Source organism: Dipodomys spectabilis, unplaced genomic scaffold, assembly GCF_019054845.1.
Source record: "Dipodomys spectabilis isolate Male_0828 unplaced genomic scaffold, ASM1905484v1 ptg000815l, whole genome shotgun sequence".
Classification (NCBI taxonomy): Eukaryota; Metazoa; Chordata; class Mammalia; order Rodentia; family Heteromyidae; genus Dipodomys; species Dipodomys spectabilis.
In genome coordinates, this window is record NW_024871492.1 from 29983 (window position 1) to 52039 (window position 22057).

Below are 22057 nucleotides of genomic sequence, written 5' to 3' on the forward strand. Positions count from 1 at the left end.
TTTCCCCCAGCCAAACCACAACCATGGTTGTGCCATTGCCAACAGAGGTAGAAGGAAGGGCCTACATCTTCTTTCTGGACCAAGGCCTTCCGAGATGGCTCACGCCTGTCATCCCAGCTGCTCAGGAGGATGAGATCTGAGGATCATGGTTCAAAGCCAGTCTGGACAGGAAAGTCTGTGAGACTCTGATCTCCAATGAACCACCAGAAAACCAGAAGTGGAGCTGTGGCTCAAAGTGGTAGAGCACTAGTAGTATCCAGGGCCTGAGTTCAAGCCCCACAATTCACACACACACACACACACACATTTGCCAGCCAGAATGAATCTCCCTTCTTGGTCTCAGCCACCATTACAAGATCTGTAGAGATGTCATGGAGAATTAACTAATCCACCCAGCCGAGCAATAATGAGGCTCAGCCAGGCACCGGTGGCTCCCACCTGTCATCCCAGCTACTCAGGAGGCTGAGATCTGAGGATCACAATTCAAAGCCAGCCCCAGGCAGGAAAGGTTGTAAGACCCTTATCTCCAATGAACCACCCAGAAAACAGGAAGTAGAGCTCAAGCAGTAGAGCGCTAGCCTTGAGCTGAAGAGCTCAGGGACAATGCCCAAGCCCAGAGTTCAAGCCCTAGGACTGACAAATGATGATGATGATGATGAGGATGATGATGATGATGATGGTGGTGGTGGTGATGATGATGATGATGATGACCCGCTCCTTCTGGCCCCTAGGCAATGCTGTCAGGGGAAAACACTTTATTCCTCTCCCTCACCTCCTACCCCAGCTATCAATGGAAGATGCAGGCTGTAGCCTGGCCCCTCTACTTAGCAGCTAGAAGAGGGTGGACTGTCTCATTCATGCTCCTCTCCCCGCCGAGTGACGTCGGAGAAAGTCACCCCAACGATGGAGACCGGCGTGAACCTAGATGAATTTCCCAAATGATCATGCCTGAGGGGAAAATGGACAAGAAGAGGTCTAGGCTCATGGGCCTGGAGGAGATGGACGTGGAAGCAACTGGAAGAAACTTTGTGGCAAGGGAGATGGTGAGGCGCCCGTGAGTGTCCGTGGGGGTGTTTGGACTTTGCGTGTGACATTTTGTGTGCGGTAAGGTTCTCCGGGGGTTTCCACTGGGAGGAACTGGATGAAGGGTCTCTTTATCCAGGCTGCATAGTATTCCGTACAGCTTCCCGTGTATCTCTGTGGATGGCCATATGGATGGCTGGATTTGTAAATGGTGTGAAGGTCTCACCAAAAATTCAACGTGGAGCTTCCATAAATAAGGTTGACACAGGAACACAGACAGGCTGGCTCATTTCCTTATCATCCGTGGCTGTCCTGTTGCGTAGCTGCTGACTGTTGCGTAAGGACAGGAGAGGTCTTCCATGCCAAACGTCCGAATGACCTGGACCATTCGAAGCCAGGTTCGCTCGGTGGATTTGGGGGTGGATTTCTGTCATCTCTGTAACACTGAGGTGGAGGTAGAGGATCGATGGCAATCCCAGGCCAGCAGGGGCAAAAGAAAAAAAAAATCTAGTTAGCAAGACCCTATCTCAAATGCAAGAAAGGTGTTGTGGGGAAGACTTGCAATCCCAGCTCCTCAGGAGGTGGAGATAGGAGGTAGGGAAAAGCCCAAGAACCTAGCTGGAAAAATGAACAACACAAAATGACTGGGATGTGGTTCGGGTGCGGTGAGGCCAAGACCAGGAGGAGGAGGAGGAGGGAGGAGGAGGAAGGAGGAGGAGGAGGGGGAGGAGGGGGAAGAGAAGGAGGAGGAGGAGAGGAGGAGGGGAGGAGGGGGAGGAGGGGGAAGAGAAGGAGGAGGAGGAGGGAGGAGGAGGAGGGGGAGGAGGGAGGAGGAGGGAGGAGGAGGAGGAGGGGGAGGAGGAGGAGGAGGAGGAGGGAGGAGGAGGGAGGAGGAGGAGGGGGAGGAGGGGGAAGAGAAGGAGGAGGAGGAGAGGAGGAGGGGAGGAGGGGGAGGAGGGGGAAGAGGAGGAGGAGGAGGGAAGAAGAGGGAGGAGGAGGAGGAGGGGGAGGAGGGAAGAGGAGGGAGGAGGAGGAGGAGGGGGAGGAGGGAGGAGGAGGGAGGAGGAGGAGGAGGGGGAGGAGGAGGAGGAGGAGGAGGGAGGAGGAGGAAGGAGGAGGAGGAGGGGGAGGAGGGGGAGGAGGGGGAAGAGAAGGAGGAGGAGGAGAGGAGGAGGGGAGGAGGAGGAGGAGAAAGAGGAGGAGGAGGAGGAAGAGGAAGGAAGGAGGAGGAGGAGGATGAGGAGTTGGGGAGGAGGAGGAGAAAGAGGAGGAAGAAGAGGAAGAGGAGGAGGAGGAGGAGGGAGAGGAGGAGGAGGAGGGAGAGGAGGAGGAGGAGGAAGGGAGGAGGAGGAGAGGAGGAGGAGGAGGAGGACATTCATCTCTCTGGTAGTTCAAAGAGATTGGACACAATGCGTCCCCTCTCTCCCATCCAGCAATGTAGAAGGACTTACAAAACAAGTCCGTCTTTGTGATTGTTGGCACCAAAGCCTGAATGGAATGGATTCAAGGAAGAAAAACAAAACTTGCTCTGCGAAGGGGAAACACGATCTATCCAAAGTCACTCACCAATACCACGGCTTTCTCTTCTCTCCACCGTTCGTCTAGGACTGGTCGGTCATCTTTCCTATCTTGGCATAATACTGAAGAGGGTACATTTACCAGTTGAAAATGGCCAGGTACAAGCCAGCACCAATGGCTCATCCCCTAACTGTCATCCCAGCTACTCAGAAGGCTGAGATCTAGAGGATCAGGGTTCAAAACCAGCCCGGGCAGGAAAGTCCATGAGACTCTTTATCTCCAAGGAACCTCCAGAAAACCAAAAGTGGAGCTTTGGCTCAAAGTGGTAGAGCGCTAGCCTTGAACAGAAGAGCTCAGGGACAGCGGCCAGGCCCCATGACTACCAAAAACAAGCAAACAACAACAACAAAAAGAATTTCTAGGGGGGAAGGGGAAAAAAAGAATGACCAGGTACAGATTTAAATATATAAAAATATATAGCATATATTTATATATAGTATAGTGTATATTTTATATCTTTATGTGTATATATAAACATACACAAACATATATAAATATATTATAACATAGTTATACATATTTATATAAATGTTATAACATTTATTCATATTATGTATATTATATATTATATTATATGTTATATGTACGTTTATATAATATACATATAAATATAATATACAAATATGTACGTTTACATATATATATTTGTACATAATGTAAAATAAATACATGTTATATATAGTATATAATTGTAATTATGTCTATTATACAAGTACACTCATATTTATTATACATTTATTATTTATTATAGACTATGTATATTATGTATTTGTTATTTATTATATTTATATATACATATATGAAAGAACCAACCCTTACAGGGTTGGCAGTAGGACTCAAATGGTAGAGCACCAATGAGCCACAAGTATCAAATACCAAGTTGGGAAACCCCAGTCTCAGACCACATTTCTTTTAAAAAAGAAGAAACTTCAACTATCATCCTCTCTGGATCCTGCAGCCCCTTCCCTGCACGCACTCCCGCAATCTGGGAGCAGCTCCTGGGCCGCCCGCCTCCCTCTCTTCTCTCCTGCTAGGTTTTGTGGCTTCACCTTTGCCCCTGCCCTCAGAGCCAGAGGCCTCCTGTGGCACCTGCAGCCACTGCCACCGGCGAAAGTTCTCGCATGGCAGTTAGCACTGCCTTTTTTTTTTTAATGCCAGTCCTGGGGCTTCATCTCAGGGCCTGGGCGCCGTTCCTGAGCTCTTTCACTCAAGGCTGGTGCTCCACCCCTTGAGCCACGGGCCCACTTGTGACTTTTGGGTGGTGCACTGGAGATGAAAGACAGAGTCCCCGTGCATCTCCAACCCAGGCTGGCCTTGGCCTTCCCTCCCGGGGCCTCGGCGTCCTGGGCAGCGCGGGCCGGGCCACCTCGGGGGGTTTACACTCAGGAATCGTGAGCTTCCGTCTCCTCCGTCCCCGTGTGAGCAGCGAGGCTGCCCGCGCGACTCCCGGGGCTCGCGGGGGCCTGAGGCCCGCCCTCAACGCTGATCCTGGCAGAGGACGACCAGCTGCAGAACCTACTGGAGAAAAGGCTCGGAGGGCGCTGCGCCACCTTGACCGCTGGGGAAGCTGATCCCACAGGCGGGGCCTGTGGCCACGAAGAGGCTTCCAGAAGCTTCGATCTCCTCCTGTACAGCAGCAGGAGTGGGAAGCCCTGGCAGGCTCGGGGCGGCCACGCTGCTCCCGTCCATCGTCTCTTTCCTGTCTTCTTTTCCTTCCTTTCTGCGGCTTGTTTTTCTTGGAGGGGGCGCAGGGGATTGTCTTCTCTCGATCGCGGCTGCTGTCAGGTTCCCGGTTCGAAGCCAGCCTGGGCGGGAAGCCCGCGGATGCAGAGCGCATGCGCGGTTCGGCTAAGTGTGACCCCTGCGGGCGCCCGTCGCGCCCAGGCGAAGGCAGGGGGCGTGGCCGGAAGTGACGCGCCGCCGCCGCCGCCGCCGCCCGGGGGAGCGACACAGCCGCCGCTTCCGCCCCGCGTTCGCGCGCTCCGGGGACCCGCAGCCGCCATGGAGGCCGCGCAGCTGCCCGCGGCGGCGCCGGCGAGGCTGGTGGTGGTGGGCGGCGGCATCGCGGGCGTCACGTGCGCGGAGCAGGTACGGCGGGCGGCGGGCGGGGGTCGACTCCGCGCGCGGCTGCCCTCGGGCGTCCGGGCGCCGGAAGTCTCCGCGCCGCCCCCCCGGCACTTCCGGCGCTGGCCACGCCCCTCCCTGGGATGACCACGCCCCTCCCTGAGGTGCTCACGCCCCCTCCCTGCGATGACTGCGCCCCGTCCCTGGGATGGCCACGCCCTCTCCCGAGATGGCCACGCCCCGTCCCTGGGGTGGTCACGCCCCCTTTCTGCGATGGCCACGCCCCCTCCCTGCAATGACCGTGCCCCGTTCCTGGGATGGCCACGCCCTGTCCCTGCGATGGCCACGCCCCATCCTTGGGATGGCCACGCCCCATCGCTGGGATGGCCACGCCCCCTGCCTGAGATGACCACGCCCCATCCCTGAGATGGCTGTGCCCCCTCCCTGGGATGGCCACGCCCCATCCCTGGGATGGCCACGCCCCATCCTTGGGATGGCCACGCCCCGTCCCTGCGATGGCCACGCCCTGTCCCTGCGATGGCCACGCCCCGTCCTTGGGATGGCCACGCCCTGTCCCTGCGATGGCCACGCCCCATCCTTGGGATGGCCACGCCCCGTCCTTGGGATGGCCACGCCCCGTCCCTGCGATGGCCACGCCCCGTCCCTGAGCCTCCGGCCCGGCTTGGCGCAGGCGGCCCTGAGCTGGGTCCTGCCTGGGTCAGGTTGGCCTTGGCCTGGCGGGGCCTGGAAGGTTCCACGTCCCCGTGTTTGAGGATCGGGAGGAAGAGAGCAAAGCAGGCTGCGTCCAAGATGCCAAAGTTTTGCGTGTTTGTTTGCTTTTTAATTGGGGCAGAGAAACCTCCGCCCCACTTGGTAGATTGCCTCAGTTGGCTGAACTTACTTTCCAGATGAGCAATAAGGCCTGCTCACACCCCCACTAATTCACAAGGAGCCAGCCAGTGTGCAGGTCCCGGGCTGTGAACTTGCAGTGCATCTAGTGGTGTGCGTGTGTGCGCGTGCGTGTGCGTGCGTGCGTGTGTGCGTGTGTGTGTGCGCGTGTGTGTGCACGTACCAGTCCTGGGAGCTTGAACCCAGGGCCTGGGCGCTGTCCCTGAGCTCTTGTGCTCAAGGCTGGTGCTCTACCCCTTGAACCACAGCTCCACCTCTGGCTTTTTGATGGTTCGTCGGAGATAAGAGCCTCATGGACTTTCCTGCCCGAGCTGGCTTTGAACCCCTGTCCTCAGATCTCACCCTCCTGAGTATGAGGCACCAGCACCCTGCTAAGTGTTTTTTCTTGAAGCAGGCGTGTATCATGCCAGGGTTGTACTTGGCAGCAAGTAATCAAATGTCAGCTGCATGTTTATGCCCTGCGGTGGATTTAGTATCACAGAAAATGTAACTTAACCGCTTTACCAGCAGGTGAACTGTTTGAAAATGCCTGCTGAGTTGGTAGGGAGCGGCTTAAAGAAGTGATGTCTTTTCCCCAAGTATCAAAGAATACGGAAAAATGAACCAGGTACAGAAGAAAAGACCTTCTGAAGGCAGCTTGCCATCACCTGTGTGATAAATCGAAATCCACGTATAGAATAGTTGAAAGAAAGAATGCTTTTTTGTACAATGCTTTCTTGTTCAGAAGGCCTTGGTTAAAGGTTTAAACATACTGTTCATTTATTTCTTCAATGTAGGAGTTCAGCATTATTGAGGCAGACGCCAGTGGCTCCCTCCTGTTATCCCAGCTACTCAAGAGGCTGAGATCTGAGAATCCCTGTTCAAAGCCAGCCTGAGCAGGAAAGTCCATGAGACTCTTACCTCCAATGAACCACCAGAAAAGCAGAAGTGGAGCTGTGGCTCAAGTGGTAGAGCACCAGCCTTGAGCAAAAGAGCTCAGGGACAGCGCCCAGGCCCTGAGTTCAAGCCCCAGGACAGGCACACCCAGTGCATACCTTTACCATTACTCACTACTGCCCTGTAATAGAAACAAGACCAGAATAATGCTGACCAGTGAAGAAAGTGGACTTTTCAATTTTCTGCAGTAATAACATTATTAAAATTGAATGGTCCCCACCCCATCCCCCAACCTCATTCTTGGAGCAAAACCTAGTGTTATTTACCGCCTCTTTTCTCTCTCTTGTTCTTTTCTTTTTTTAAAGCTGGCCGTTAACTTTCCATCAGAGGAGATTCTCCTGATCACAGCTTCTCCTGTCATTAAAGCAGTTACGAATTTCAAGCAGGTATGAGATTTTGTTGTCACTACACTGCTTGAGTATTCATTTGAATATGAATATATTATTCTTACAAGCATAAACTTGAAGAATATTTAGAATATTTGTGTTTCTATTGTAGCCAACAAGTCAGAATTATATATAGTTATAGAATTATATGTTATATATACATACAACATGTTATATATTATATGGCATGTATTATACAATATACCATATACTATATGTATTATAGATAGGTATTATATAAAATATATTGTACATAATATATAGTAGATATGTATAACGTATATAAACATATATAATTTGGATATGTTATATATATGCATATATGTATATAAAATATATATACTACATATAACATATTTTATGTAACATTGTGTATAGTCTATAATTGTATATTTACATAGACACAAATGTATGTGTATATATTTGAGAGAGACAGACTCGAGAGAGAGAGAGAGAAGTTGTGTTTTAATATGTGTGTAAATGTGGACACCTAAAGCAAGTTATACCTCACGCTCATGCCAAGGACTCTGACTGCACATTTAGACTTGTTCTTCAGCAGTTTCTTGACACACCGTGTGCTGTTATTGGCGACAGTCACTGTGACGTACAGCAGGTGTCTCTTCATCCGCCCCTGCCGCCCGCGCGAACGCTGGTGTCCTGACACCGGCATCTGCCCAATGTCTCTGCGCCTTGGTCTCTTGTTCCTGTGCTTGAGGGTTTTCCATCCCACACAGAAATGAGATGGTGTGCCATCTGTCCACCTGACCTATTGTCTGTCTCCCCACCTGCTCCCTGCCATCCGTGCCCGACCCATCTCACTTACCACTCACAGGACAGGACTTCCTCCTCTTCAAAGGCAGAGTCATAGTCTGGTTTATGTGTGCAGTCTTGCCGTCCACTAGAGGACACTGAGGTTGAGTCCAGACCTGTGGAAAATAACGCCTCCCGGAACAGAAGAACGTCTACACGGCGCTCGTTTCATTTCTCCTCAGTATCTACCCACTGGTGGGGTTGCCAGAACTGAACGGCCAGAAGGGGTTCGCTGAGATCTCATTTCCTGTGGATTTTTTCATTTTCTTGATGATCAGCGATTCTCAGAGTCTTGTCCACCTCTTGGCCACCTTCTTTGGAGATAGGTTGACTCGGGTCCTTCGCCCGTTGGTTTTAAGTAGACCATTTGTTTTCTTCCCATTGGGTTGACTGGGTTTCAGGCGAGTTTTGGGTGTTCACACCTCGTCCAGTGGGGGGTCACGTCTTCGCCCCTGTGTGTGCTGTCCCTTCACCCTGGACCTTCCACCCCTCTGCAGTAGCATTTTAGTTTGCTGTAATTCCACGTACGCATCTCTCCTCCAAGGTCATACGGCCTCCAACGATCTTCGCGGAGACCAATGCCATGGCGCATTTTCCCCGTGATTTCTTCTATACTAGAGTTCCAAGCGCTAGCTCTACCTGGAGGCTGTAATCCACGTGAGTGGAGGCTGTAATCCACGTGAGTGGGTTTTTTTGTCGTGTGAAATGAGGGTGTCACCTCGTTCTTCTGTGTACAGTTGTCCAGGTGGGCGCATTTGTTGAGAATCAACAGCCCATAAACGCTCTGGTTCTGGGCTCTGTGCCGTTGGCTGATCTACAGTTTTCATGTCAGACCTTCTTTGTGGATTGCTGTGCTTTCCTCATTTGTGTGATGCACGTGGTGGTTTTATTCTTTTGACTCAAGATGACTGGCTAGTTTGAGTCTTTTGTGGTTCCCTATGAATTTTAGGATTTTTTTTTTCTCTTTCTGTGACAAAAGTGTCACTGGAATTGCTTTAGCAGTTAAATCGACATTGGTTTAAGCAGTATGGCTAGCTTGGCAGTATTCTAATCCATGAACATCAGCGTGCATATCATTTACTCCTTCGTCAATCTGATCACTAAGCTTTGTTGTTGTTGTTTGGGAGTTAATTGTACATAGGATTGCTCTGTGTGTGTGTGTGTGTGTGTGTGTGTGTGTGCATACATGTACTGGTTCTTGGGCTTGAACTCAAGCCCTGGGTGCTGTCTCTTTGCTTAAGTCTAGTACTACTCTACCACGTGAGCCACAGCCCCACTTCTGGCTCTTTTGGTAATTGAGTGGAGATAGCAGTCTCACGGACTTTCTTGCCTGGGCTGGCTTCAAACTGCAATCCTCAGCTCTCAGCCTCCTGAGGAGCTACAATGTCAGGCGTGAGCCGCCAGTGCCTGGGCGGGATTGCATTTTTAAGTTTCTCTTTTAGTTTGTTTGTGTAAAGAAACACTATGTTTGTCCGTCGCCGTGGCCTGCAGTTTAATGAGGTCTCTGTATAGCATTTCGGTGGAGTCGGTAGGGTTTTCTATGCATGCGGCCACACCATCTGCTCCGTACCATGTGAGGCCCACTTGGCAGGGACTTCAACCAAAGCCACAAGGAGAAGAAACGTCTGGAATTCCTGCCAGGCAGAATGCTGGCTGTTATCTTCCATTCAGTCAGACACTGAAAGGCCAAGATGCCATGCGCCAGCCGTCAGAAAGGGCCCGCTGATGCCACTTGCAGGGAAATGGATGGAACTAGAACAAATCATGTTAGGTGAGGTCAGCCAAGATCAGAGACTCACACCGGCACGTGCAAGTTAGGTCTAAAATGCACGGGGTTTTGGCAAATTACACAGGATTCTAGATACCCACTTAAACCGTGAGACCAGGAGAGAATTGTCTTAGGAGAAAATCACGAAGGTGAGACACCCGAGCACCTGTTCATGCGTGTGTAAAATAGTGCGCACACCGAAATGGGCTCAAAGACACGGAAACCAGCGCCTTGCTTTGGCTTGTTTTCTCTCTGGCTGATGGTTCTGTATTGTTTGTCTGCGGTGCGTTCCTACCGACGTCTCTGGGAGGTGAGGCCCAGAACTGGAGAAAGAGCGAAGCCGTGGAGAGACGCCGGGCGCGGGGAACTGAGCTGTGGACCGCGGCGGCGACGGGAGGGAGGGACGGGGAGAGGGGAAGACACGGGCAGGGACGTGTCCTCCCCACCCCGCAGCACAGGAGACTCAAGGCGCCGCGCGACCCCTGCGCCTGGCCCTGCGCCTGGCCCTGCGCCTGGCCCTGCGCCTCCCGCGCGACCCCTGCGCCTCTCCCCTGCGCCTCTCCCGCGCGACCCCTGCGCCTGGCCCTGCGCGACCCCTGCGCCTCTCTCCTGCGCCTGGCCCTGCGCCTCTCCCCTGCGCCTGGCCCTGCGCCTCTCCCCTGCGCCTGGCCCTGCGCCTCTCCCCTGCGCCTGGCCCTGCGCCTCTCCCCTGCGCCTGGCCCTGCGCCTCTCCCCTGCGCCTGGCCCTGCGCCTCTCCCCTGCGCCTCTCCCCTGCGCCTCTCCCCTGCGCCCGTCTGAGCCTCGTTGCTTTCAAGCGGATGAATTGCCAGTTCACGTCCGCCCAGCTTTGGTTTCGAAGGCGTCATTCCCAGAGGCTAGGCTCTGGGAGCTGGGGGGGGTCCCCTGACACCAGGCAGGGCACCGGGCACACCGTGGGGGGCGTGAGGATGGGGGCCGGGTCCCCTCCGCTGCCTGCGCCCCGAGGCCTCACTCCGCGGCCGCGCGGGCGGGAGGCGCTTCCGGGCCGCCCTCGCCGTCCCGGGCGCCTCGAGTCGGCGCCCACAGCCCTCGGGTCTCGCCGCCCAGGTCTCCAGGCTCCTGGAAGAGTTCGACGTGGAGGAGCAGCCGGGCGCCGCGCTGGAGGAGCGCTTCCCCAACATCACGGTGGTGGCGTCGGCCGCGAGGCAGCTGAAGGGCCCGGAGCGGGTGAGCCGCTTGATCGCGCGCGCGCGCTCATTCATTCATTCACCCACTCATTCATTCATTCACCCACTCACTCGCTCGCTCACTCATTCATTCACTCACTCACCCCCTCCCCACTCCCCCTCCCCGCACCCAGAGGGAGGCGCGCGCCGATGGCGGCCGGGCTCCCATCGCGGCCGGGCTCCGATGGCGGCCGGGCTCCCATCGCGGCCGGGCTCCCATGGCGGCCGGGCTCCCATCGCGGCCGGCTCCCATCGCGGCCGGGCTCCCATCACGGCCGGGCTCCCGTCGCGGCCTCCGATGGCGGCCGGGCTCCGATGGCGGCCGGGCTCCCGTCGCGGCCGGGCTCCGATGGCGGCCGGGCTCCGATGGCGGCCGGGCTCCGATCGCGGCCGGGCTCCGATCGCGGCCGGGCTCCGATGGCGGCCGGGCTCCCATCGCGGCCGGGCTCCGATGGCGGCCGGGCTCCGATGGCGGCCGGGCTCCGATGGCGGCCGGGCTCCGATGGCGGCCGGGCTCCGATGGCGGCCGGGCTCCGATGGCGGCCGGGCTCCGGTCGCGGCCGGGCTCCGAGAGCTCCGTCTCAAGCCCCGGCAGCGCGCTCGGGCGCCGCCCACAGGGCCCCGGGATGGGGGAGGGCTTGCTCTGCCCCCTGGCGGTCTCAGTCGGCAGCCGCGTTGTGCCCTTGAGCCCTATTCCCTCCCCGCGCCTTGCAGAGCGTCGTCACGGAAGATGGCGGCCGGCACGCGTACAGAAAGCTCTGCCTGTGCGCGGGAGCCAGGCCCAGGCTGATCGGCGAGGGGAGCCCCTACGTGCTGGGGATCCGGGACACAGACAGCGCCCAGGTAACGCCCGCGGCCGGGACTACGGAGGGGCCTGGAAGACGGTCTACGGCCGCACTGGGGTCTTCCGGCTCCTCCCACCTCTTCGTGGCCGGGGACGGGCGGGAGGGGAAGAACCGAGGGAGCCAGAGCCGACCGTAGCGAACGCTGGCCCCTCTGCAAAAGCAGCACCGCGAAGCCGAAGCGGCGGCATCAGACCCCCCCCCCGCGGAGCAGCGCCCCGCTCCCGACCCCCCCCCCCCAGCAGCGCCCCGCTCCCGACCCCCCCCCCCCGAGCAGCGCCCCGCTCCCGACCCCCCCCCCGAGCAGCGCCCCGCTCCAGACCCCCCCCCCCAGCAGCGCCCTGCTCCCGACCCCCCCCCCCCAGCAGCGCCCTGCTCCCGACCCCCCCCCCCCAGCAGCGCCCTGCTCCCGACCCCCCCCCCCCAGCAGCGCCCTGCTCCCGACCCCCCCCCAGCAGCGCCCTGCTCCAGACCCCCCCCCCCCAGCAGCGCCCCGCTCCAGACCCCCCCCCCGAGCAGCGCCCCGCTCCAGACCCCCCCCCCCGAGCAGCGCCCCGCTCCAGACCCCCCCCCCCGAGCAGCGCCCCGCTCCAGACCCCCCCCCCCGGAGCAGCGCCCCGCTCCCGACCCCCCCCCCCCGCGGAGCAGCGCCCCGCTCCCGACCCCCCCCCCCCCGCGGAGCAGCGCCCCGCTCCAGACCCCCCCCCCCCCCCGCGGAGCAGCGCCCCGCTCCCGACCCCCCCCCCCCCCCGCGGAGCAGCGCCCCTCTCCAGACCCCCCCCCCCCCGCGGAGCAGCGCCCCGCTCCCGACCCCCCCCCCCCCCGCGGAGCAGCGCCCCTCTCCAGACCCCCCCCCCCCGCGGAGCAGCGCCCCGCTCCCGACCCCCCCCCTTCTCCCCATGCAGGAGTTCCAGAAGCGGCTCGCGAAGGCCAAGAGGATCGTGGTGGTCGGCAACGGCGGGATCGCCCTGGAGTTGGTGTGAGTGCGCTCCGCGCTCTGTGGGCGGCCACCGCAGCTCCGGCCCCAGGGCGGGGACGAGCACCGGGTCGGGACGAGGCTGCGTGCGAGCACCGGGCGGGACGAGGCTGCGCGCCTAGCACCGGGGCGGGACGAGGCTGCGCGCCTAGCACCGGGGCGGGACGAGGCTGCGCGCCTAGCACCGGGGCGGGACGAGGCTGCGCGCCTAGCACCGGGGCGGGACGAGGCTGCGTGCGAGCACCGGGCGGGACGAGGCTGCGTGCGAGCACCGGGCGGGACGAGGCTGCGTGCGAGCACCGGGCGGGACGAGGCTGCGTGCGAGCACCGGGGCGGGACGAGGCTGCGTGCGAGCACCGGGCGGGACGAGGCTGTGTGCGAGCACCGGGCGGGACGAGGCTGTGTGCGAGCACCGGGCGGGGACGAGGCTGAGCGCCGAGCACCGGGGCGGGACGAGGCTGCGTGCGAGCACCGGGGCGGGACGAGGCTGCGTGCGAGCACCGGGGCGGGGACGAGGCTGCGTGCGAGCACCGGGGCGGGGACGAGGCTGCGCGCCGAGCACCGGGCGGGGCGGGCCGCCCCGAGGACAGGCCGGCCCACGCGAGGGCCAGTGGCTCCGTGGCTCAGCCCTGGCGCCGGCCGGGGCCGGCGCGTCCCCGCGGGCTGGGCCAAGGCGGGGTCGGTCGGAGCCGGTGGCGGGGGGGGGGGGGGGGGGGGGGGGGCCGCCCCGGATTCACAGCCCAGGGCGCCCATTTCCCGGGGCGCGGGCGGGGTTAACTTCAGTCTAGACCGCAGGGCTGCGCAGCAGGTCACAGACCCAGTGCGAGCGAGCGCGGGAGATGCTTCCAAGGAGGAGGGCTCGTTCCCCCTCAGAACCGTCTGCAGGGCCTCCTGGAGCCTGCAGCGGGGCCCGGGGCCTCCCGGAGCCTGCAGCGGGGCCCGGGGCCTCCCGGAGCCTGCAGCGGGGCCCCGAGCCCGGGGCCCGGCCACGGGAATGGAGGCAGGGGCGCGGGCGGCCCGGCTACGGAGAAGCCGCAGCCCCGATGTTCCTGACGCCCGTCGAAAGTTCTCCAGTCTAAACGAAATGCGTCGTTAACTCCGGGTTTTAGACAGCGGTGGCGCCCGCCTTGAGCCGAAGCTGAGGGGCCGCGCCCTGCCCCGAGCCCAAGGCCCACGACCGCCAAAACAGTGAACTACAGAACATGCAGTGTATTACATTACAGTAGCCCATCATCATGATATAGCATGTTAATTATATAACGTAGCATAAAATACATAATAGCGCACATACAAACTACAGTCCCTAAAGTATTTATACATTTAGCTATATAGTTCATATAGTTATATATAGGTTATTACAGTTACAATTGTACATATAGCTGCTATAATTTTATATAGTTACTTGTGTAGAAGTATAGTCGTAGCTTTCTGTAGTTATATACAATTGTATATATTGTTTATAAAACTATATAGGTAGGTTGAAAGCACTTGCTTTATGCATCCCTCCATCCACCATTGTTTATGTTAGCCCAGTGCACCCCGATTCTATGTTGGATAAACACGCAGTAACCCATTGACAATAAGACATTCTGCAGACAGTACTTGCAGTTTGACCTAATCAGATTTGGCCACTATTTTCTTCAGATCTTATTTTCATTCAGTCTTGACTTTCCCTTTGTTGCTTCAGTGTGTGTGTGTGTGTGTGTGCGCGTGTGCGTGCGTGTGTGCGTACGCTTGCCTGACCTGCTCGCTCAACTGGTACTGTACCACTCGAACCTGCTTTTTGTTGGTTCCTCAGGAGATGGACTCTTGTGGATTTTTCTGCTCAGGCTGGCTTTGAACTACCTGCCCTCCTGATCCCACATTGCTAAGTAGCTAAGATTACAGGCAGACACCACTGGCATCTGTCAGAAGCCTCTTCCCCTTTCTTGTCCGTTTATGGATTCTTCTTGGGAAAGGCGTATAACCCACTGCATTCAGCCTATAAAATAAAGTCGGCAATGCTCGGCACCACTAAAAATACTGTTAATAGCGTTGTGCCATTAATAGTAAAACAGCACTTTAATTGTGCCATTGAAACACTAATCCATTCGCATGCAGTGCTTTTATTGTTGCTACAAGCTTTGAAAATTCCTATTTTAGGTAGGCTGACCCTCTATTCTCTTGGGTAAGATTTTCCCCAACGATACCATCATTCTACCCAAAAGGTAGACTCAGGCGGCACGCAGAGTCACGTGATAAAATGTGCGGTCACCTTGCTGGAAGGGAGGGAGTGGGGTGCTGAGTACAACCTGACAGGTCAGGCGCGCGGCCAGGGCCTGTGGTGAGCTCTGAGCAGGAACGCAGAGCACCTTCTGTTAATAGGATTAGTTTTTTCCCTTTAAGAATCTTGATCTCCCAGTAAACTCAATCTTTCTTTGTCTTGATAGCTTGGGAACTTCTGAAAGGAAAAAAAATAAGGAAACTTGAATTAGTGAAGATTTTTAGCTTGTAAACATAGCCGTTACTGTCCTAGTACCTAGTGTGATGTCAGTATGTGTAAATCAATGACAATGTCACCAGCCAGGTACCCGTGGCTCACGCCTGTCATCCTAGCCATGCAGGAGGCTGAGATCTAAGGATCGGGGCTCAAAGCCAGCCCGGGCAGAAATCTCAGGAAACTCTTTGTCGCCCACACACCACCAAAAAGCTGACGGTGGAAGTGTGGCTCAAGTAGTAGAACTTCAGCGTAGTGGGCAAAAGCTAAGCAAGAGCCCCCAGGCCCAGAGTTCAAGGCCTAGAACCCGCATGAAAGAAACCCACAAGGAAAGCAAGACGAGGGAGGGGAAGGAAGGAAGGAAGGAAGGATAAAGAGAGGGAGGGAGGGAAAGAGGGAGATAGAAAAAGAAAGTCTAGGAGAATCCATCTCCAAAATGGTATCAGCAAAATGCAAGTGTAGAGGTGTGATTCACATGGTAAAGCGCCAAGTGAGTAAAGAAATGTCCGGCCCTATGCTTAAGTTTTGGTATCATGGAGAGAGAAGGAGAGAGAGAAGGGTGAGGGAGAGAGGGAAAGAGAGGGAGATTGGGGAGGGAGATCTAGTCCCTCCTCCCTGTATCTGTCATTCCTAATTTGCCTTAGGAGATGCTCTTCACTTTGGCTCAAGTGGAGTGGGCGTTGTGGTTATTCGAAGATCCAGAGACTTCTCCCTGGCCTTTGGAAATGACTCATGGGAACTGGACCATTCCTTTCAGGTACGAAGTGGAAGGCTGTGAGGTCATCTGGGCCATTAAAGACAAAGCCATCGGCAATACGTTCTTCGATGCTGGGGCCGCAGAATTCTTGACTTCCAAGCTCAATTCTGGAAAGGCCGAGGCGCAACTGGTGCAGAAAAGAACTAGATACACAACGGAAGGTAAGGAGGGCATGCTCACGCATTGCCACAGGAAACGCCTGCCTCAGCCATACACGGAAAAGACATCTCAGGAGATGAGGAGGAGGATGCTGAGCTTTTCCCTTTCTTGTCCACGCTCACAGTTAAAATGGGAAAGCTACAATAAATGCAGTAAACCAGCCTCAAATATTGTTGCACACCGATGCTTTAGTTGCTCCAGAAAGCCTGTTGAGCCCAAGCCTCACCTATTTTTAAAACAATGAATAGCCTTTTGCCTTAGAAAATTCCAAATGAGGGGCTGGGCAGGTGGCTCAGTGGTAGAGCGCTTGCCTTGCATGCATGAGGTCCTGGGTTCGATTCCTCAGCACCCCATAAGCAGAAAAAGCTGGAAGTGGCGCTGTGGCTCAAGTGGTAGAGCATGAGCCTTGAGCTGAAGAGCTGAGGGACAGCGCCCAGGCCCAGAGTTCAGGCCCCACGACCAACAACAAAAAAAAAAATTCCAAATGAGTTGTAACTTTGGGCACTAAGCGTGGACAGCTAGGGGGAGGTGGTGTGGCTAAAGTGGTAGGTTGTCAGCCTGGAGCAAGAAAGGCGAGCCAAGAACATAAAGCCCTGAGATTGAGCACGTGAATCTGTGTGTGCGCGCACACACGCACACACACACACACGCACACACACACACACACACACACACACACACACACACACACCAACGAATCCTCTGGTCACGTATTTATGTCACTGAAGCTCATGTCTTCAGGCAGGCAGAAGGCAGCCCGCAGCAGAGCGAGCGCCGGTGAGCTGGGCAGCGCCCTAGGACCGGATTGGCACGAAGGTCTGTCTCTCAAAGGAACGAGGGAGGTGAGTGTCTCTTGAGAACACCATTTCCCAAACCACTCATCCCACGCGCAGAGAAGGGCCCCCAGCCCAGGCCTCAGCGCACACTCTGTAGAGAGCCATAGCTCTTCACCTAAGACACACGAACAAACAACACCAAAGCCATGCGACAAAACCCGTCCTCCAGGTGACCCACGGGGCTCACCACGGACAGCCAAGGGGCTGCGTGTCTCAGTTTCCCCAACTCAGGACTGAGCGTCCACGCCAGCCCACGGCGAAGCCACGGCTCGTTCCTGCTCAACTTCATCAAGGCCACAGCACACGCGGCAGATAGCACGCGCCAGCATGACACACGCCACACCGTTACAGCACACACAATGTCATTATGACATGCGCAGTAAGATGACATGTATGACACGATCGCACATTGCTGTCATTGTGGCGAGCACCGTGATGTGCAAATACCATAACGTGCCATATTACGTACGCCACATCATCATGACGTACGTAACAGCAGGACACGCAGTGGGGCACATTCCATCACGAGGAACACACGTGTGTAAGATGCTTACGACATCATGACATACTTGACAAACACATAACTCCTTTGTTTAGACATTTTAATTTCCTTAACAGTTACTGGAGGACACCTACCACAGTAAAGGATTACGCTAGACGTGTTGCTTTTTTACTGTGATTTTTCTTTCTTTTTTTTTCTTCTTTCTTTCCTTATTCGTTTGTATTTTTGTGCCAGTCCTGGGGCCGGAACTCAGGGCCTGGGCGCTGTCCCTGAGCTGTTCGGCTCAAGGCTAGTGCTCTTATCACTCGAGCCGCAGCGCCACTTCGGGTTTTCTGGTGGTTCATGGGAGATCAGACTCTCACGGACTTTCCTGCGAGGGCTGGCCTTGAACCGTGATCCTCAGGTCTCAGCCTCCCAAGTCGCTGGGATGGCAGGCGGGGTAAAAGCGTGGAGGCAGTGAGGAGCGTGGCTTTCCGCAGGCTGGGGGGAGGGCGGGGGGTGCGCGGGGCAGGTGGCTGGGGGCTCCCCGTGGGTCCCCACCGTGGCGTGTTTTGGGAAAGCTGGCCGTGGCTCTGGTGTTTGCGCAGGGAGGGAGGATCTGCACACGCCCTCCGTTCCCTGGAGCTGAAGGCCCCGTGGGGGTCGGTCAGGAGCGCCCCACTCTTCTCGTGCTCTGGGTGGACGCGGGTGCTCTCTCGGGGTCTTCTTTCCGGAGGTCCTGGGGTAGCCAGTGTGTGGCCGCTTCCTGTTTGCTTTCTCTCGGCCTGCTAGTGTTCCCGGCACGTTCACATTGAGCCGCTGTGCGAAGTGAAGGCAATCTACCTGCAGGAGGAGTTTCGAGGTCTGGGGAGAAAGTCCCTGAGTTTCCCCAGAGATCTTCACGGGCCGACGTCCCCCACGGCAGAGCAAGGTGAGAATGACAGAGGGAAAGGAGACAGCAGCTTGTGGACGAGACCAGCCGTCACGCCTGTAATCCCCGCTGCCCTAGAGGCCAGCCGTCACGCCTGTAATCCCCGCTGCTCTAGAGACCAGCCGTCACGCCTGTAATCCCCACTGCTCTAGAGACCAGCCATCACGCCTGTAATCCCTGCTGCTCTAGAGGCCTCGAGCTGGGGATTCCAGGTTCAGAGACAGCCTGGGCAGAAACATCGGTGAGACTTTTATCTCCACTGAACAACGACAACAAAAACCCTGCAGTTAGAGCTGAGGCTCGGGTGGTAAAATGGCAGCAGCGTTGAATGGTAAAAGCTAAAGGACAAGCACCCAGCCCCGACTTCAAGCCCCAGTAGCCAGCACACACACGCACCCGCACACACGCACACGCGTGTGCACACACATAGAATGTGGCAAAGGATTAGCAGTTTCATTTTGCTGTGTTAAAATTTGGGTGTCCAAACCAGGAGAATGTTTAGAATGATGGCGTTCTACCCAAAATGAAATAATGCCGATTACATTAAACTTCTCCTGCCCAAAGCATCTTCCACATTATTGATTGATTGATTGATTGATTGATCGATCCTAGGGCTTGAACTCAGGGCCGGAGTGCTGTCCCAAAGCTCTTTTGCTCAAGGCTGGTTCTACCACTTGAGCCACAGCACCAGTGCTGATTTTCTGGTGGTTCCTGGGAGATGAGAGTCTCACGGACTTTCCTGCCCAGGCTGGCTTTGAACCGGGATCCTCAGATCTCAGCTCTTCTACATGATTAAGAGGAATTCTGACGTCATCTGCCCGCCTCTCCTCTTTCTCTGTTCCTGAGCTCTTCCTCGGTGTCCACGTAACACTGTGGACATTCAGGACGTCCTCTGAGAACAACGTGAGGTTTCTCCTTTCCCTCCACAGACCTGTGGCCGGTGTATGTGGAGCTGACCAATGAGAAGCTCTACGGCTGTGACTTCATCATCAGTGCGACCGGCGTCATTCCGAACACGCAGCCCTTCCTCCACGGGAACGAGGTGAGCCGTGGGCCGGCCCACGGTGGGCTTCGCGGCTTCAAATCCTCAAACAGGCTGGGCAGGTGGCTCAGGGGTAGAGCACTCACCTAGCACGCACAAAGCCCTGGGTTCCATTCCTCAGCACCACCTACACAGAAAAAGCCCGAAGTGGCGCTGTGGCTCAAATGGTAGAGCGCCAGCCTTGGGTAATAAAGCTCAGGGACAGCGCCCAGGCCCTGAGTTCAAGCCCCAGACTGATATGAATGAATGAATGAATGAATGAATGAATGGAATGTCCTTGTAATGACTCATGAGATCACAGTTATGTTTTCAGTGTTTCTGCCCCCACCGGAGATTGAGCTCAGGACCTCATGCTCTGTCCCTTGAACCACACCTCCACACCCGTGTTTTGCTTATTATTTTGGAGATGGCGTCTCAAGCTGTCTGTTCAGCCTGGCTCTGAACCTTGATCGTCTCTCTCTCAGCCTCCTGAGTAGCTCATTCATAGCTGAGCCACAAACCACCAGTGCGTGGCTGATCATTATTGAGTATTTTTCAATGTTGTGTGTTCTAATAGGAGTTGATTCCTGGAAATGCACAGAATTTGGGTTTATGTTGATGCTATTTGTCATTGTCATTAAAGATTAGCATAACTTTTTTTTGCCAGTCCTGGGACTTGAACTCAGGGCCTGGGTGCTATCCCTTGGAGTTTTTTTCACTCAAAGCTGATGCTCTACCACTTGAGCCACACCTCCACTCCTGGCTTTTTGCTGGTTCATTGGTGATAAGAGTCTCAGGGACTTTCCTGCCTGGGCTGGCTTTGAACCACGATCCTCAGATCTCAGCCTCCTGAGGGGCTGGGACGACAGGCGGGCGCCACCCACGCGACTGGCAAACTCAGGAGGAACTCTGTCCAGTTTGACCTAGGAGAAGACGGCGGCCTGCGAGTGGATGAGCACATGCGCACGTCCCTTCCTGACGTCTACGCCGCCGGCGACATCTGCTCAGCGTCCTGGAAGCCCAGCCCCGTGTGGCAGCAGGTGAGCCCACGCAGGCCCACGGGACAGCAGTCACAGGCATTCCCCTCCGCAGGACCCCTTCCCAGTTTCTCGGCTTTTCTGCTTCAAGCAGAAAGCTATCACGGGGCTGCTCTCTGACATTTTCGGGCAAGTCCTATAGAAGTAGATGGTTTCTATTACAGAAATTTCTCTATATACTACCGCCTGTCATCCTCGCTACTCAGGAGGCTGAGATCTGGAGGGTCAGGGTTGGAAACCAGCCCGAGCAGGAAATGTCCCAGAGACCCTCATCTCCAGTGAAAACCCGAAGTGGAGCTGTGGTTCAAGCGGTAGAGCCCTGGCCTTAAGCAAAAGCAGCTCAGGGACAGCGCCCAGGCCCTGAGTTCAATAATGATGATGATGATGATGATGATGGTGATGATGATACTAATCCTGTGTTTGCTCAGATGAGGCTGTGGACCCAGGCCAGGCAAATGGGCTGGTACGCGGCCAAGTGCATGGCTGCGGACCTTCTGGGAGACCCAATCGACATGGATTTCAGCTTTGAGCTCTTTGCACACGTAACAAAATTCTTCAACTATAAGGTAAGGTAGTGAACAAATCAGCGGCCTTTCTGCTCACCAGTCCACCGTGATGGATCCCATAATCCCTGCCCCCCAATACCACGTCCCTCATCACTTCATTCAAAGTGAATGCCCAGCCAGCCGCTGCTGGCTCACGCCTGTCATCCTGGCTACGCAGGAGGCTGAGAGCCTAGGATCACAATTTGAACCCAGTCCGGGCAGACCAACCAGAGGGACTCATGTCTCATGAACCAGTAAAAGGCTGGCACCCTGGGCAGCACCCAGGCCCTGAGTTCAAGCCCCAGCACTGATACAGAGAAGGGTTAATGTTCTCAGTGCTTGCAACTCAGTACCTCCTAATGCTGGTTGAAATTGCTATGTGTCATCGTCTCGCTGGCACTGTATCAGAGGGGAGAAGCATCTCTCGGGACTCGTTCCCTGGTGAGGAGTTCCAGTGGAGGCTTCGTTCCTCCATGTGTCACTACGAGGCAGAATTGCACGTCTCGGGGAAATGAAAGATCTAAGTCCCTCACTAAACCTTGACTGTCCAGTCATGGAGGTAATTCAGTCCCTTCTCTACATTTCCCTGCTGCTCCCTTAGCTTTCGCATTCTCCTGGCACGTGTCCCGGTGGAACTAGCCATCCTGAGCACGCAGGCACTGATACTTCAGGATTCACGTGGACCGCGAGGCAAGCCGTCTGCAGAACGGACACTCGTTCTCCAGACGCGATCTTCCTCCTCTCGCCGCCATGTTGCGTTCTGCTGGCTGGTCACGTGACCACACAGGACTGTGACATCACAATCCTCTCCTCCCCCCCCCCTCCAGGTCGTATTGTTGGGAAAGTACAACGCGCAGGGCCTGGGCGCAGACCACGAGTTAATGCTGCGGTGCACGCAGGGGCTGGAGTACGTGAAGGTCGTGCTGCAGGACGGGCGCATGGTGGGCGCCGTGCTCATCGGGGAAACGGACTTGGAGGAGACATTCGAAAACCTAATCCTAAACCAAATGGACCTGTCCCGCTACGGAGAAGACCTCCTGGACCCCAACGTTGACATAGAAGATTATTTTGACTAGCATAGCATGGGAGTTTCTCGAAGAACCACAGGAAATGAGTCACTCTGGAGTCCTAAATGCAGAAGCGACCATGGTTTTGCTGGAAAACATGAAGAGAAAGGCAACTGCTTACGATAAGATCCGCGTACATAATTTATAGAAAGATGCTGCGTTCTGATCGGAAAACACGGGCCACCTACGTGAGGAAATCCCCAGTCACCCGGTGTCTGTGTTTTAAACTCACCCCGTTTGCTCAGGTGA

At 56.1% G+C, this 22057-nt stretch overlaps 1 protein-coding gene across 1 annotated transcript; it reads left to right on the forward strand.

Annotated features, from left to right (window-relative positions):
- The first annotated feature begins 4562 nt into the window (after positions 1-4562).
- On the forward strand, positions 4563-22022 carry Pyroxd1 (pyridine nucleotide-disulphide oxidoreductase domain 1). Its single transcript, XM_042673377.1, has 12 exons — positions 4563-4689; positions 6816-6896; positions 10562-10681; positions 11395-11523; positions 12428-12501; positions 15732-15892; positions 16632-16732; positions 18000-18138; positions 19068-19180; positions 20077-20199; positions 20625-20762; positions 21569-22022. The coding sequence occupies exons 1-12, from the start codon at positions 4603-4605 to the stop codon at positions 21815-21817; spliced, it is 1515 nt and encodes a 504-aa protein (XP_042529311.1). The 5' UTR covers positions 4563-4602; the 3' UTR covers positions 21818-22022.
- The last annotated feature ends 35 nt before the right edge of the window (positions 22023-22057 follow it).